We start from the raw sequence: 17,428 nt of genomic DNA on the forward strand, positions 1-17,428 counted from the left end.
TCCTCAACCTGTGGTCCTCCAGATGTTCATGGACTACAGTTCCCATGAGCCCCTGCCAGCAAATGCTGGCAGGGGCTCATGGGAATTGTAGTCCATGAACATCTGGAGGACCACAGGTTGAGGATCCCTGCTCTAAAAGACTAGTACTTGGCCACTAACGTCATCTACTAGGCCCCTGAACTTCCCTCCCATAAATTCAAACGCCCTGAACCGACCAGCCATGGGACTGTTAGAATATTGAGGTTATTAATTACTGTCCTGTTCATTGCTGTTACGATTAGAATTGTCATTCGCCTGACATGGTTACTGAGTTTTACTATATTGTTCCTGTTCCCTGTGTTTCATGTGAACTGCCCTGAGCCTCGGGGAGGGGGGAGGGTGTTGAATGAGTGAGTGAGTGAGTGAGTGAGTGAGTGAGTGAGTGAGTGAGTGAGTGAGTGAACGAACGAACGAACGAACAAACACATCCATCATATCAGAACCAGGAAAAAACGACGGGAAAAAATACTGCACTAAAATGAGATATTGCTTATTTATCACCTCGCATTACAATTCTTTGGGTGAAAAGACCAGCAGCTTTTTAAACAGTTATCCTCTTCACAGCAACTGACATTTGGAAGGAAAGGAGAATCCAACACAAAAATTGCAGGAAGAACGTATGGCAACACTGCTATTTGGCCAATATGCAACCTGGAACCCAGCCAAGATCCTTCTGCCTCTGGTGCCATGGTCGGTGGCCAAGGCTTTACAAGCAGAAATAAACCGACATTGATGATTAAGGACAAGATCTAAGCTCATTCTCTCTTGCAGCTGCGCTGGCTCAGCACGGCTAATGAGAACCCAAGTCAGAATTGTGCTAGTTTGGCACGACGACTCCGACGCAGAGCAACTCTCAGAAATTTAGTTAGGAAATTAAGTTAGGAACCATTGGAGGGAGGCTCCCCCCCTTTCATTTCCTTTTTTCTTCATTTTTGGTTTATATATTTTTGTGTTTTTTATTTTCTTTATTGTTTGGGACCCCCCACCACAGCATGATGACATATGAGGTTATCAGATGGTTTGGTTGTGCTTTCTGGTTGGCATTTGTTTTGTGGGCATAAAATAGAACATTTTTTTAAAAAAGGAACTATTTTCACAAAGTTATTTGTCTAGCTGCAGCTGGATGCAAGAGAACCTGCCTCCCTCCCACTCGAGATACAAAAGCAGCCAGGAATGACATACTTGTCTTTGAACCTTTCCCCCTGCAAAGCGCCATTGGGACTAGCTTATTTATCAATGGGTATATAGTGCTGGTTGCCGAAAGCTGGTGTCAAAAGCTCAAGGAAATCGATCATGCGCGCCAGTTCCCAGTTCCCAGTTTTCAGCCCTTTCCATATGTACTTACACTCGAGGAATGGGTGTGGTGGCATCAGAGCTGTCTTCATTATCCTGCCAATGGACGAGAGATTGATGTCAGCTTAGGGAATGAGTCAACCAGGATGCATTGCACCCCAAGAACTCTCACGCTCACCTTGAAGAACGTTTGGTCTTTGGTCTCCAGCCAAAGCTGAAAGAGCGCTGCCAGCTCCTTCTCGTGGTCCTGAGAAGAGCCTAGAGCGAGAACCGGAGAAGACAGGGTGGGTCATCTACTGCTAACGTACAGATTACGGCAATGGTAGTTAAGACGCTGGGTGATATACAAGCCACCATGCACAAAGCATGGATCATGGCAGTAGCCCAGCGACAAGGGAAGGAAGTAAGAGAAAGGAAGAGTTGCACACACAGGAGAGGAGAAAAGGGGAGCAGTTACATTCTGGGGAAGGGGGTCCCAAAGGGTATGTTTGTTGGTATATCTACTATCCTTTGTAGGAAATAGGCTGCCTAAAGAGGTGGTGAGCTCCCCCTCACTGGCAGTCTTCAAGTAAAGGTTGGATACACACTTTTCTTGGATGCTTTAGGATGCTTTGGGCTGATCCTGTGTTGAGCAGGGGGTTGGACTAGATGGCCTGTATTGCCCCCTTCCAACTCTATGATTCTATTCTATGAAACAATGAAAATCTTAACAGGAAACAAAATCCTTGAGAATACAGCTGTACTAACTTCTGTTAGCAACGAAAGAAGGCAAGTTACGTTACCTATTAGTTTCCACTGTTGAGTCTTCTCTTTGAATTCGACAAATGGAGAAAAGCTGGAAGGAGTATCTGCAACAGAAGGCAAATGTTGTCAATAACCTTGTTTCTGCTTTTGTTATGATGCAGGCTAGCCCAAGCTTTCACTGCTGCTGACACATCTTATTTTGTCCATTCCTTTCTTCTGAGGGAAACAAACTCAAAATAATTAGATAAACGCTGAATCTATGCTTTTACAAATAAAAAGCAAACTCACTTCTATAATTTCAGGAAACAAGGTTAGGTTACAATTCAGCAGGAAGCCACCATAAATCTTGTGTCTAAAGGGATATTTACAGGGACCCATTTAAATGCCAGTGTTATAAACCAAGTTGCTGTTTACTGAATATATTTACCTTCAACGTTAGAGGGTTCTGATTCAGGTCTGTGGGAAATAGAATCAGATTCAATAGGAAGGCTACTATATCTACCATATCTTAAATAATGAATTTAGGTGAGGTTGGTCCAGGTGCTGGTATTGGGCTGCAATGTCCTACACTGTTCTTCTAAGCCAGGGGTAGTCAACCTGTGGTCCTCCAGATGTTCATGGACTACAATTCCCATGAGCCCCTACCAGAAAACACTGGCAGGGGCTCATGGGAATTGTAGTCCATGAACATCTGGAAGACCACAAGTTGACTACCCCTGATCTGGAGAACCACAGGTTGACTACCCCTGTTCTAAGCAAACAATACTGAGAGAGATTACAGGATGCTAGGTTGTTCCAATCCAAGGTTCAAGAGTCCAGAAATCAATCAAGTACAGTAATCTGCTCTGAGGATTCAAGGGGCTCTTGTAGACAAGGGAGTGGTGGTGTGTCAGCATTTAGCTATGTTGTGTTGCTCAAAATAATTTATAGGTTATCACCAGCTGCTCTGACCTCATCCTGCAACAGCTCATTCTCGTTTGCACAAGGTAGCTGATGTCTAGCCATAAGGCCAGCACTTTTCCTTTTAGCCTGCAGTACAGCTCTGAACCTGCACATTCTGTAATGGTGCACTTGATCCTGGAGGGCTGTTGGCTTTCATCTGCTGCTTTAGAGCTGGGTGGTGGAGGTGACTCTATACAGGCTCTCAGCTTTAAATCTTGGCATGCTTGCACCTCTTCATCGGCTTCTGCTTCTGCTGCCTCAGCCCTGGCTATGCTAGACCCTCCCTCCTCTGAGGAGTCCTTACTGTCACTGAGTCCTGGCTGACTCATGACAATTGTACTTTATGAACACTATTATCCTAGAAATAAGCCCTGCTAAAACAGGACGTACTTCAGAACAGACCTGCTTAGATTTTCTCCCAGAGTCCCCTACTGAGAAAGCACAGCAGGCAAAGCCCACAGGAGTCTCAGGTGGCTTGTAATGGCCATCTGTTCAGGAGCCATGTCAGAGAGGGAACTTACTGTCATCCTCATGAAGCAAGACCATCCTGATGCTGGCAGCAGGGCTGAAAAGGACAGCCAACTCCTACAGCGCGGGTTTTGTTTCAGCCACTCACTAGGATGCAGGACTTACCTCTGCTCTCGCCTGTGAGATACTGCAAGGCCGGCAATACAAGTTCGGACCAGTTGGGGGCAAAGGAGAACCAGCTGTTCAGCGTGCTGGCGGGGGAAGACTGCCAGTCCATGACTTTATCTTCAAGCTGAGCAAGAGAGAAGGACGGTTGAACAAAAGAAGGGGACAAGTGCTTGAGCAAGCTGTTAATGGTGTGAAAATGTATACCCTTACCACTGAGAGAGTAGCGGGTCCTTCAAGGAGCAGAATCTCCAAAAGCAAGGAAAAGAAACTAGAGGAGATTTCGTTGACCCCGAGGCAAGGCTTGATATCTTCAAGAGGCCTTTGAAGAAAGCAAGGGTTTAAAAAAAAATCCACCTAGATAACCCACATTCCAAAAGTAATGGTGACGAATTGAATTACTACCGCTGTAATCTTACAACATAGTAAAAACAAGCTTAGCTCTACACTATCACATAGTAATGTAGACCATGTTACTTTGTCTGGGGAATATATTTATTTCCAAATTAGGTTTTTGTCCTTCTGCCTCACTTCTTTAGAGGACACTGTAGTTCTGCAGGCTGACTCTACCATATGGATTCCTTTTCTCCACCACCACCCATTTCACATCTAACAGCTAATTCACACACACCATTCAGGCTAGCCAGATTAGCCATTGCACGGTACACACTGGCCTTCAACCTGCATCTTCGGATCATCCTCAATGTTGCTAAACAGGCTTCATTGTAAAGACACCGGTTAAGTGGGAAACCAATGTGATGATGTGGTTAGTGTTGAACAAGGATCTGGGCATCTGGGGTTCACATTCCAACTCTGCCATGTCACTCACTGGGCCAGTTGCTATTAAGGCTTGCCAACCTCCAGCTGGCGGCCGGCGATTTCCCACTATGACAACTGTTCTCCAGGTGACAGAGATCAGCTCACCTGGTCAAAATGCCTGCCTTGGAAGGTAGACTCTATGGCATTATACCCCACTGAAACCCCCCTTCCCAAATTCTGCCCTCCTCAGGCTCCACCTCCAATGCCTCTGGGTATTTCCCAACCCAAAGCCAGCAACCTTAGTTGCTCCCCCTGATAGCCCACCAGCCCACAATCATCATAGCTTGGACACTAAGCAGGATCAGCTATGGTTTGTACTTAGTTAGGAGACTGCTATGCAGAGGGAGCCTATGGTAGACTTCCGTCTGTCCTTTCCCTTGAAATCCCCAGTGTTCTGGGGCTACTGTGAGTCAGCTGCAACCTGCTAGAACAGCATTATTATGATCAGTACACCCACGCTGCCTTCTCTCTGCCGGAGCCGACTTACTCTTCTTTGACTGATGAGAGTGGCACAGGGGACGGATCCTGAGACATGGGAGGAATCCCTTCATGGTTGCCGAAAGACTCCGACAAGTCTTCCACTTCCGATTTAATCACCTTCAGCTTCTTTTTCTTTCTCTCTTCCTTTTCCTTCACCTTCTTTTTGAGGACGGCAAGGTCAAACAAGGCTTCAGTTAGAAAAAAAAAAGAGAGTTGGGGTTTCTAGGTTACATGGGACACGTTACTGGGACATCCGTTATTAGGCATAAGGGGGGGGAAATCATAGCAGGTTCTTGCTGAAATAAGAATATATAAATATCAGCAGCGGCAACTGAAGAATGAAAATTATTCTGTTCCAAACACGGCATAGAAATGATTATGAATAAAGTGATCAAGATTGGTCCTATGCATGTTTACTCTGGAGAATGACCCCACCACAGGCTTAAGTAAGCATCCACGAGGCAGCAATTTCATGCATAGCTAGTGGGATCTGGAGTGCCCACTCATGTGCTTGCAAGGGGCTGCATGCTCACTAAAGGACCTCTTTAATTATTATGCAGTTTTACTTCATTTAAAGCCCACTTGTCCCACTGAGAACCAAGGTGGACTACAAGGTTTTTTAAAACGAATACCCCAACAAAACCCAGTTCAATACGACTGCAAAGACTTCCTATGCCAGTCTTTTTCAACTTTTTGAGTATGCAGGAGTCCCCAAAATATTTCTCAGGCTTTGAGGAGGCCTGGAATCAGGCTGGAAGTTATGCCTGTTGGCCACGCCCCCTGCCACACCCAAGGGAGACTGGGGAGCGGGAGAGAAAGGAGGGAGTTTGAGGCAGGAGTAGGGGCCCAATCTCCGCTCCCTTTGCCCAGGCACAAATGGCTTGTGGCTGAGTCTATTAAGGCAGGATATGAGGCAGAGGTGGCCAAACTGTGGCTCTGTAGATGTCCACGGACTACGATTCCCATGAGCCCCTGACAGTGCATGCTGTAGTCCATGGACATCTGTAGAGCCACAGTTTGGCCACCCCTGTTTAGTGGAAAGGCCAGTGAGTTCCTAGCTGGGAATCCCTGAACTATGCAGCAGGATTAGGGTTACAGGTTTGGAAAACTGTGCAAAAAGCGGCAATAAAACAGTAACTTTTCTGTGTATGATATAGCATGAGTATGGCCTGTTTATAAATACTGACTTGCCACTGTAAAGACTGCTGTATTTCTATCTAAGAACAGCTTCAGTTCCTTCTCCTGGCATCTCCAACTGCAGCAAATGGCAAAAGCTCCACCGTACAGGGGCACAGCACCTGAATAACTTACCTGCTAAGGAACCCTTCTTGCCAGCATTCACACGCATCATGATGTCATTCAGTGTCAAGTCCCCTGACATTAAATCTGGGTGGTTCTATACAAAGGAGATAGAAGCACAGGTGAGAATTTAAGCTCTAAGTGGTGAAGTGGTTAAGAATGGCAGACTCTTATCTGGAGAAGCAGGTCTGATACTGCTACTCCTCCACCTTGGCCCAGCTGGGTGACCTTGGCCCAGTCACAGTTCTTTAAGAGTTGTTCTCACAAAGCAGTTGTTAGAGCTCTCTCAGCTGCACCAACCTCACAGGGGGTCAATTGTGGAAAGAGAAAAGTTATTTATAAGCTGCTTTAGGACATGGCCAGCTACTGAAAAGAAGAGTATTAAAAAAAAACGCCAGCTCTTCTAAATAAGAACACCAAGCTCTCTGTGGGGCCGCCCTTGAGGACTGTACAGAAGCTACAGTTGTTGCAGAAGGCTGCAGCGGATCATAGGGAATGTATCACTGCAGAAGTTTGCCATCTACACTGATTCCCAATCTGGTGAGACTGATGGTCCTGTTTCACTTGGCTACTCTATGATGCTAAGGAAAGCAAGGAGAAAAAAGCAGTCTCCTGGTTGGCTTACAGGTTGGCGTTTGCGTTTCTCATGGTGCTTCTTCAACATCATCTTCAGATCGTTCTCACCAAACTCCAGTTTATCTGGGGGAAAGTAGGGGAGAGGGCTTCAATTTTATAGAAAGTTTATCCTGAACACATCGAAATACCTCCACCTACAACAAATTGAAGTTTCTTAATTAGTATAACATTCAGCCTGACCTGGATGGCCCACCACCATGCTGGCAAGAGCTCATGGTAATTGTAGCCCATGGACATCTGCAGAAACACAGTTTGGCCACCCCTGCTTTAAATCATGCTGGCACTTGATTACATTGGTTCTGACAAGATGTTCTAATTTCTGGCAAATGTATAAACATCTGCATTACAAACTAGTCAGCAACAGAACGAACTTTAACTTTTATGACAGGTCACTGTGCATTGCGTATTATCCTCAGAACAGCTACAAAGGAAAACTGGCAAGACAGAGACTGAGGGTTGAAGGAAATTATGCTCAGTAAGAGAGGAAGGGGCCAAAATTTTCTTTGGCAGCAGATGAACTTTCAAAGAATCTGGAAGAAATAACTCCAAAAATCCTACATCCAAAAAGTGACCTCATGTCATCTACTGCAGGGGTAGTCAACCTGTAGTCCTCCAGATGTCCATGGACTACAATTCCCAGGAGCCCCTGCCAGCAAACGCTGGCAGGGGCTCCTGGGAATTGTAGTCCATGGACATCTGGAGGACCATAGGTTGAGTACCCCTGATCTACTGAACAAAACTTTCAGGGTGGACCAGTATATTTTCCCAGCCATTTTGGATCCTACCTGCTGTTTTCATGTCTTGGGTTGATAATGTAGGGATCACTCTGAGAGGAAGAGCTGGGCTAGAACAATGTGCTGGAGAACTTGGAATCCAGGAGCTTAGATCTGAAATGTGGAATGGGATGAACACAAGCTTTATTTTCCTAGACTAGAAAGTACATACTCATATACGTATAACTAAACCACTATACTTCAACTATCATAAGTGCGGATCTACTTACTTTATCATAAAAGCACATGCAGAATTCAAATGCAGAATTCAAACGTCAATTTTGTAACTAGATTTCTGACTTTTCCAGCAAGTTATTATAAGAGATCTGAATGATAAAACTACTTAGGTGCGCCAAACAGCATGCAAAATTATTTAAGAGTGCAGTGTATGCCAAAGAAGAATAGACTGAGATTTCTGATTTTACTCTCTAAATTAAAAAAACTACACAATTCCTGAGCAAAGGTGGTATGCAAAAAAGGGAACAAATCCAGATGCTCACTTGGAAGCAGATCTGCTCTACTCTATTCTGCTAAGAGCCCGACCATAAAAGAAAATCTGTGGTTTAGAGTGTGTACTAGTAATCCCTCTGCTAGCAAAAATATGGCAAGCTGGTATTACAACCGATCTTGTGGCAAGGGTTCAGGCAATGTGACAAGGTATGAAAAGGAAAACCTCTGTCATAAAGACACGCAGATTTAAAAAGCACAGCATATAAACACACAGGCTGCGTGCATACACTTTTAGCTGTCTTGTGGATGTCGTTGACTTCCTAGCCAGAGAACCATTTTGGCCAATAAGGCATTATGAATGAAGGAGACAGAGAGGGAGGGCAGGAAGGGATGAGTCAGTGCTAGGCTCATGTGGCCGTTTCTTATATGCTCAAAGGCAGTGCCCATCACCACTTTGGGGTCAGGAAGAAATTTTCCTCCCGGTCAGATTGGCCCACTTGATCCTTGTTGCCTTCCTCTGGGTACAGAGCAGGGATCACGGGGGGAGGTAACTGTGAATTTTCTGCATTGTAGAAGGTTGGACTAGATAACTCCTGAAGTTCCTTCCAGCTCTGTGTTTCTATGACTTTCCAACTCAGTCTCCGCTTGGATGCTTTTGTTTACTCTCATGCAATCACCTTCTTCGTCAGAGGATAAAGCAGTGTCTCCACATTCCTCTTTCACCTCCCGGAGGATTTTCAGATATCGCTGATGTGTTCGTCTGTCCCGGGCCTCAGCAGCATAGTTAGCAGCAGAGTGTTTCCTCTTTAGGATCAGGTCGGGACCACCGTTCCTAGCAAGTTCCAACAGGTGCTGAAACAGACGTAAAACAGCACACCAAATTCCATGACTTCTAAAAAGAAATCCACCATATTTACAATGACCGGGGATGAGAATCAAAGTTTTAGAGCAGAACAGTACTCTTGTATTAAAGTAACAAAATCTACAACACTCATGGAGTTTTTTTTTTCCAGTTCTTACCCACTACTCCCATAATAATCTTCCCCCTCTCCTGGTCCCGATAATACTAGAATTTGAGGGGACCCAATGAAGTTGATGGGCAGCAGGCTCAGAACAAGAAACAAAAATAGTTCTTCATTCAAAGAGTAATTAAATTGTCAAATTCACTGCCAGCAGATGTAGTGATGGCCACGAGCAAACATAGATTTAAGAGGGGATTAGACTGATGGAGGTTAAGTCCATCCATGGCTAATAGCCATTGTAACAAAGGGAAGCTTTATATACAGAGGCAGAAAATCACTGAATACCAGTGCTAGGAGACAACATCAGGGAAGGGCTTGGCCTCTATGCCCTCTTCATTGGGTCCCCCAGGGCACCTGGTTTGACTGGCAGGAGCTCATGGGAACTGTAGTCCATGGACATCTGGAGGACCACAGGTTGACTACCTCTGGACTAGATAACCCACAGATCTGATCTAGCAGGGCTCTTCTTTTGTCTCCCTTTGAACAGCAAATGCCTCATCAAAATCTAGCCTTCGAAAGCCCTTTCAGTTTCTAAAGCATTTGGTTTTGTTGCATGAGATGAGGGGCAACAGGTCATTTGCTGAATGAGCATCTGGCCTCCAGAAATCCCAACTTCAGCCTGGCACCTCCAGTTCAAGACCTGAAGAGTTGCTGCCAGAGTAGACGACCCTTGTCCCAGTGGATTAATGATGCAATTCACTATTAGACGGCTTCACTATTATATGAAGTTAGAAACTGTCAGGATCAAGCCGGTGAAGTGCTCAAAACGAATTTCTTTGTATTCCCAGCCTCTTTTCCAGTAGTGGAATAACTACACGCTTGAGATTTTTCCATATAATTATAATGTATGTGTCAGAATCCACTGATTGCTGCCATGATTTAAGATGCCTTAGCCTCTGTGTAGCCATTTTGCCTGTCTGTCTTCTAGCCCTGAACTGTCTGCTAACTATTCAGTAATGTAACAAGTGCTTTTATCATTGTAAGTAGTAACACTGGACGTTCCAAGGTTAATGTTGGGCATGCTATCATGGTTGGATGCTTTCCCGGTCAGCACCTGGACATGAAAGTCTATTTTGTCTCTGTGTGTGTGTGAACATCTTTGGGTGGGAAAGTCGGGGGATAAGAACTGCGTTTTGACTTGGCAAGTCACATTCGGCTTTGAATCCTCCTGGATAGAACTGCTTTGAAATAAACGCTTGCTTTAGAAAGTAGTTGTTGTGTTTCAAGTCTGTCATCCTGACAGTATGCAGCAACCGTCTCTTTAAATACTTACATTCCGGGAGGCAAGGATCTGCTTCAGCAACCGGTAGAAGTATTGCTGCTGAGAAGACAGGTAGCGCTTGTACTGGGACTTGAAGCAAAGCTGTCGATATTTTACCACTTCGGGATTGAAGTGCCCATCTGCAACAAGAAGAGCATCCCGTCTCTGACCACTCTTTGTTGGCCTTCTGCATGGCCCTGAGCAGCAAGTGAGAATATTCCCCTTGACAGAGAAGCCAATTAAAAAAAAAAACCCAACATCAATCTGTTCTCAAGAGAAGCGAAGCGGCAGAAACATTTCCCTCTCAATGAGTCGTCATGGGGTGGTGTACGATAATTATCAATAGCATGTCATTTATAAGTTGGCAACATAATATAAAGCATAACATAAAACATTCTAAGTTAGTATTAAAATTTTCAAACCATCAGCTGCCATCTTCCAGATCAGATTACATCATCCCCTGAAGGGGAGGAGGGCCCATGCTAGATATTGCTCATGCTGGCTTCAACCGTTAGCTTGGCGGAAGAGCTCCATCTTGCAGGCCCTGTGGAATTCTGTAAGTACCGACAGAGCCCTGATCTCCTCTGGGAGCTCATTCCACCAAGCCAGGGATGAGACATACTAAAGTGTAAGCCTGGCAGCTTTAGAATTCCAATGATAAAGGGGGTTGCGACTGACCTCGGAAGAGCTTCTGGGCTATGTGCAGGGGATTTCCAAAGCGGAAGTTCTCTCCACTGAACAGCGACAGAATCAAGTTGTTCTGATGCTCTGCACTGTTATCTGGCAACTGGGGCAGGAATTTTTTTAAGTGTTCTCGCTGCGAATCCACCAGGACTTCCTGCCATGTTGAAAGACTGATGACTTCAAAAAAGATCTCAGGCTACAAGAGAGAAATAGAACAAAATAATAAAGTGAAATCCCTGAAACCATGGCGAATAAATTCTACTGGTGACAGACACAACCATGGCATGGTATATGGAAAGCCCCAATTTAGAGGAACACATTAGCTTTGAAAAATGTCACACACCAGAGGCAAAACGAACAGGGCTGAATCGTTGCTTAGTGTTGGTTCAGGTATCTTGGCAGATTTCAAATGTGCTAATAGGCTGCAGCAGTTGTTTACATTACAATGTGTTTGGTTAACTACCACTGCAATTCTCTGAGAAGCTTCCAAACAGGCTTTGGGGGAAAACTTAACATTTATTATAGACAAGAAAGCAAAGTCCATTATACTTAGTTCTCATCGATAAAAAATCATAGAATCATAGGTTGGAAGGTACTTCCAGGTTCATCTAGCCCAGCCCCCTGAAGAAGACAGGAAACTCACAACTACCTGCCCACCCACAGTGACCCTAATTCCAAGGCCAGATGATACCCCCCCCCCAAAAAAAAAAAAACCCTCAGAATCCCTGGCCAGCCTGGCCTGGAGGAAATTCACCAAGGCCATAAGAGCCAAGCAATAACTTCTACCCACCCACTTACAATCGGCCTAAGTTCACAGAATCAGCATTTCTGTCAGATGTCTATCTAGCCTTTGCTTAAAAACTTCCAAAGGAGAACCTCTAACCTCCCAAGGAAGTCTGGTCCTTTGAAAATCAAGAGAGGATTTCTTACTAACCAGCATGTTTAGAGGCACCATAACTGAGTACCAAATGCTGTGCCCAACTAATAAGGGATGGTTCGATAACCATTCTGCTGAATCACATAATCACTTGCAGAAGTATTTGGCTTCTACTCACATCTATGGCTTCTATTTTATTCGATTTTTTGTTCTACTCACATCTTCCAGGAGGTCTTCTGGCAGGCTGATTCTTATGGATCCCAGCATACAATCCTCCATTATTTGGGTGCCATTACCTTCTCCGGATGGCCCCAGTTCTAAAGGGTCAGTGAGCATGTGATCCAGGGAATCCATGTTTCACAGAGTCCTGAAACCCTTGAACAAATGTAACAAAGTGTAATGAACAAGGAAGCTCCACAATTCCATATGAACCAGATTCATTTATTTGCAAAGATATACCTATGTTTATTTACAGTCTCACTTTATTTGAAGATTTTTTGGACTTCTGGGTTGACATGGTCTTTACAGGAGGTTACCACCTTAGAGAAGCACAGGCCTAGTTTAACACTTCACATTTTTAAAGTTTCTCTCTCACCACCACCCCACTCCCCAGTGGATTAGAAATACAGAGAAAAGAAACAAAATATCATCTGAAACTGTTTAGTCACCAGGAGGCAATGCTAAACATCACAATTAAGCAGACAAATAGTTCTTTTGCACAACTGTTTTAGGATTGCATAAGTACAAGGTCAAATGGTTTAAAGATATGGTCTGTTAAGCCCCTTAGGATGGGTTCATATAAAACTGCAGTATTTAAGTGAAATGACAACACTACAGTAAACTTTGAAGAATGCCTTTCCTATTCATAAAATAATATTGTATCAATATTTTACAGAAAACTAGCCCTAAACACTAATATTTACCTTTAATTTGAAGACAGTGTAGCTTATCCACCTAGGGCTTGAACATCGGTTAAAATGGGTGGAAACATGCAGGGAGCCCCCATCTGCGATTGGTCTGTTCTGAGGAAGGGATTGAAATCTGTTCATTGCAAATAACCTTTATAGTGTTATATAGCATATTACTGTTGGGGTCTGAAAAAAAGCTAACACGTATCATTTCTCCAAACACGTACAAGTCATTTTTTTCTAATAAATATTCACCCAAAAAAGATGAAAGTAGAAACTTATTTGTTCTGTTGATAAAATAATTGCAACACACCAGATTCCACTGAAAAATTAACACTATCTAATCAAAGGAATGATTCGAATGGGTAGTCTGTTGGTCACAAGTAGCACAATAAAATCAAATCAGAGTCCAGTAGCACCTTTAAGACCAGCAAAAATGTATTCAAGGCATGAGCTTTCGAGTTACAAGCACTCTTCCTAAAACTATGATTAATTTTATTAATCAAAGGCATGGTTCCCTTTAGAGCAAGTCCAGGCCCATGAGCCTACAATGGCATATAGACCTTTTTTACTTGATACTTTAGGGCTAGATCTCCATTGAGCTAGTTCATCCCGTTAAATAAAGCGAGTCATCCCCACACAGACCAAACAGAACCCACATATAGCATCATCAGTTCTGGATGACTGAAGAGGAAGGATGGTGCATTCACAGCAAACTAGGGCTAGGAAGAACTAGGTTCAGATCCTCTAGCACAGCAAGTCTGTGATAGCCACCACCTCCCCTGCAGGACTGTTGTGAGCTAAACTCAGTTAATCTGCCATCTTGGTGTAGTGGTTATGAGTAGTGAACTGGGTTTGATTCCCCGCTCCCCCACATGCAACCAGGTGGGTGACCCTGCGCTCCTCACAGCCTTGATAGATCTGTTTTCTGAGAGCAGTAATATCAGGGTTTTCTCAACCTCACCTACCTCACAGGGTGTCTGTTGCGGGGAGATGAAACGGAAGACAATTGTAAGCTGCTTTGAGACTCCTCCTGGTAGAGAAAAGCAGCATATAAGAACTCTTATTCTCTCTCTGCCTCACCTCCCTCACAGGGTATCTGTTGTGGGGAGAGGAAAGGGAAGGTGATTGTAAGCTGCTTTGAGACTCCTCCTGATAGAGAAAAGTGGCATATAACACCCAATTCCTCCTCTTCTGCTCCCACAGCCCAAACTTCACAGCATTGTCAATGCTACCAAGCGATGACACGATCTTTAAGGCCCCCCCCCCGATCCTCGTTCTGCACCTGCAGACCTTTGGCAAACATACCCTGCATTCTTATGCAGAGTCCCCTCAGTCTAAACCAGGGGTAGTCAAACTGCGGCCCTCCAGATGTAGTCCTCCATGGACTACAATTCCCATGAGTCTAAACCCACTGAAACCCAGAGACTTGCACTTGAGTAACCCTGTGGGAAGCCGCACTGCTCGGATCCCTTCTCCAGGGTCCTGGCAACGCTACAACAAAAGACAGAGAGCTTGTGGGTGTGGAAATGCACAACAGAGAGGAAAGTCACGCAAGGACATCTTTAGCCAAAAACCCAACGATGCTCTGAGCTTACCGAAGTGTTCTGCCCTTCCAGCTATTATTCCGGCTCACCCTTCTTCCAAGGCACTCTGGAGGCGAGGCGAGTCCTCCTCCCTCTTCCACTAACCCCACAACGACCCTGCAAGGTAGGCTAGGCGCTGAGAGACCAGACTATGAACGCGCAGGGAGCGTGGTGCTGGATCTGAACTCAGGACTCCTGGACACCACCTTTTTCTTCCTCCCTCCCCCACGGGTTCTTCTCCCCCAGACCCCCCCCCCCCAATCACCGTGACCCCAAGTGCCCCTCCCCCATTACCTCCGGGGGCAAACAGGTGACGGGTCCGCTCACTTGAAGGCCCGCCCCTTCCCCTCCACCTCCACGCCACTCAGGCATTCCGCTTCCAGGTTGAGGGAAGAGCGCGTGCGCACAAGCGAGCCGCCCTTTCCGGCGAGGCCACGCTCTCGAGGAGAGGGGCCAGGACGAGTACCGCGCGTGCGCGGATGGCGCTGCCTGCGCATGCGCGCCGTCGGCCGCTCGTTCCCCACCCGCCTTCCAGGGCCCCGTGGCTGCTCCTGGGTTGTTGCAGCGCGTCGTTTTCCGCATAGGAGAGCGTGCCCGGGAAGGCCGCTTGCAGGACCGGTCCCTTTGAGAAGCGAACGTGCATGATAGAACAGGAGACAGGGGTAGTCAACCTGTGGTCCTCCATATGTTCATGGACTACAATTCCCATGAGCCCCTGCCGGCAGGGGCTCATGGGAATTGTAGTCCATGAACATCTGGAGGGCCGCAGGTTGACTACTCCTGCCTTAAAAGACGGTGGTTCTGGGTTCAGGCGGGTGGTGCCCTGAAGACCCGCAAAGTTTTACTCATTCTGCAAACGTTAGATGATGCGCTTCCTGCCTGGAAAGTGCATTGAAAGTGCATTATCCAGTGTGTGCAGAATGAACCAAAAGCTTCGGAGGTGGTTGAGGAAATTTTGTTTCACGGTGAGTGAAGAAGCGTGCACGTTCACAAAGGTTTATAATCTGAACAAGACACTGTTGGGATTACAGGTGGCTCTGGACTCACAACTTTATTGGATGGTTATTCTAGAAAAAGATGCCACTGGACTTTGGCTATATCTGGAATCTTTGTCATGATTTGTCTGTGTGATTGAGGCTGGTTCACAGGGGCAAGAGAGCAAAGGGAGAGAGCCTTGAGACGGTTTTAAGGTCCTTCGTGGTCTGGGACCCACATATCTGAGGGACCGTCTGTTGTCCTATGCCCCCCGCAAGGCCATACGCTTTGCGGGCACAGATTTGTTGGTTGTTCCTGGCCTCGACCAGGGCCTTTTCAGTCCTGGCCCCTACCTGGTGGAATGAGCTCCCGGGAGAACTGTGGGCCCTGCAGGAGCTTTCTGTATTCTGCAGTCCCTGCAAGACAGAGCTGTTCTGCCAGGTTTATGGTTGATGCCACAGTTTGAGAGTAAGATCTGGTGCCCCCCCACACACACACACACTTTTCTTGTGTATCTGGTCCTTAACAACCGCCCTGCAGAAAACTTGATCAAGGGGGTTGTTTCAAAATTCAGAAGCATATACTTTCTGAGGCAGCACAAGATGCGTGTGAGGGGAAAAGACCTTGCATGTGTTATGAGGAACAAAAAAGACCTCCAAACACCACCAATTCACAGCTATGATAACTGAGTCTAAACTGAGCAATATGAGGGTCTCACTAGGAAAGCACAAATAAATACTGATTTTAAAAATGAAAAGATTTATTCATTTTGTTCTCACACCTGGCAGTTAGCACAAGACTACTAACATATGACATCAGTTACCAAATGTACAATATAATTAAATAAAACCAGCATCAAAGTTAATGTCCTATGTAAATCAACTTCATGTATCATGAAATGTCCAAAAATGTCATCCTAGCAGCTTGAGGAAAGAAGAAATGTATGCTTCCTCTGAAGGGGGTGGCAGGACGCACAACTGAGGCACGGATTTCTGAATTGAAATATGAAGCTTCTCTAAAGGCCAGAGGTAAATGACAGCTCACTCTCTGCCAGAATGTGCAGTGGAGCCGTGTTCTGGAGATGGACAGACCCTCAAATCGATTCAGGATCTTTTCAGGAGCACCTGTGGGATTTTAGAATCGCAGCCTACAAAATGAGCTGTCTAGGTAAACAAGCAGATGCTTTGGAATGCTGGGGGGGCGGGGTGTAATTGGATACACTGGACTTCGCTAATCACAGCAACTTGCCTACTTAATCAATGCTGGACAGTCATTGTATGGTTTTCTAGAACAGGCTAACCAGGACAAATATAACAGCCACATTAAGGAAAGAACATGGGTATTTTGTTCCTTCTGAAATGTGCTTAGTGCATGGCCAGTTAAGCAGGGAAGCCGACCCTCTTGTTCCCTGGTGGCATTTCGGTTATGTGAAATTGTATTTTGCTGGAATCAACCGGACTTTCCTCCAATTAATAGGTTTCTTAGCTGGGCTGCCAAGCTGACTTTATGACGGCTGAATGGCTGTTCTTTGGAGCGCTTCTAGAGTTTGGAACAAAATGTGTTATGTTATGCTGCAACATTCTAGGAACAAGTTTTAGGAGAGATAATAAAGATTTTTAGTGTCTCTCTCCAATAACAGTAAAGCAAACCGCATCTCTCGCTCTCCGGAATATTGCACTTTAAGTTATTCGTCCCAGTTGGTTGAAACAGCAGAGAGAAGCCTTCCAGTAAGCCGAGTTAAAGAAACACTAGCTTGAGCCAGTTTCAAGCTGAGCCCACTTGGCTTAGAACGGCTCCTGCGCAAAACACGGAGAAATGAATGGGAGGTTTATCAGGAACGGAACGACTGTTCTGCACGGAACCATTAATCTAAATAGGGCGTACAAAGGAGAAGTTCCCAGCGGATTGTGCCTGGGGCTTTTTCAATCACACAGTCTTCTGCGATGGCTTCTGTTGTCCCTTAATACTGATCTACTGTATTTGTGTGTGTTCCCACCCCCCCCCCCC

General features: G+C 45.5%; 1 protein-coding gene across 7 annotated transcripts in view; it reads right to left on the reverse strand.

The window, feature by feature from the left end:
• NFRKB (nuclear factor related to kappaB binding protein) overlaps positions 1 to 14,880 on the reverse strand; it is a 29,795-nt gene extending 14,915 nt beyond the window's left edge. For 2 of the 7 annotated variants that reach the window (XM_077305268.1, XM_077305261.1), the window contains exons 1-15: positions 14,459 to 14,685; positions 12,876 to 12,974; positions 12,172 to 12,327; positions 11,070 to 11,271; positions 10,404 to 10,531; positions 8,786 to 8,960; positions 7,671 to 7,772; positions 6,875 to 6,948; positions 6,262 to 6,346; positions 4,958 to 5,138; positions 3,865 to 3,973; positions 3,652 to 3,778; positions 2,115 to 2,180; positions 1,511 to 1,590; positions 1,385 to 1,428 (exon numbers count right to left, since the gene is read on the reverse strand). In XM_077305268.1, coding sequence (XP_077161383.1) covers positions 1,385 to 1,428; positions 1,511 to 1,590; positions 2,115 to 2,180; positions 3,652 to 3,778; positions 3,865 to 3,973; positions 4,958 to 5,138; positions 6,262 to 6,346; positions 6,875 to 6,948; positions 7,671 to 7,772; positions 8,786 to 8,960; positions 10,404 to 10,531; positions 11,070 to 11,271; positions 12,172 to 12,306 — 1,508 coding nt within the window. In that variant the 5' untranslated portion in view covers positions 12,307 to 12,327; positions 12,876 to 12,974; positions 14,459 to 14,685. Of the gene's footprint in view, positions 1 to 1,384; positions 1,429 to 1,510; positions 1,591 to 2,114; positions 2,181 to 3,651; positions 3,779 to 3,864; positions 3,974 to 4,957; positions 5,139 to 6,261; positions 6,347 to 6,874; positions 6,949 to 7,670; positions 7,773 to 8,785; positions 8,961 to 10,403; positions 10,532 to 11,069; positions 11,272 to 12,171; positions 12,328 to 12,875; positions 12,975 to 13,828; positions 13,960 to 14,458; positions 14,686 to 14,740 lie in introns of those variants that run through there. The other 5 variants (XM_077305263.1, XM_077305266.1, XM_077305267.1 and 2 more) reach the window with 5 other exon arrangements.
• Between the last annotated feature and the right edge of the window lie 2,548 nt (positions 14,881 to 17,428).

This window comes from Paroedura picta, chromosome 12, assembly GCF_049243985.1.
Source record: "Paroedura picta isolate Pp20150507F chromosome 12, Ppicta_v3.0, whole genome shotgun sequence".
Taxonomy (NCBI): domain Eukaryota; kingdom Metazoa; phylum Chordata; class Lepidosauria; order Squamata; family Gekkonidae; genus Paroedura; species Paroedura picta.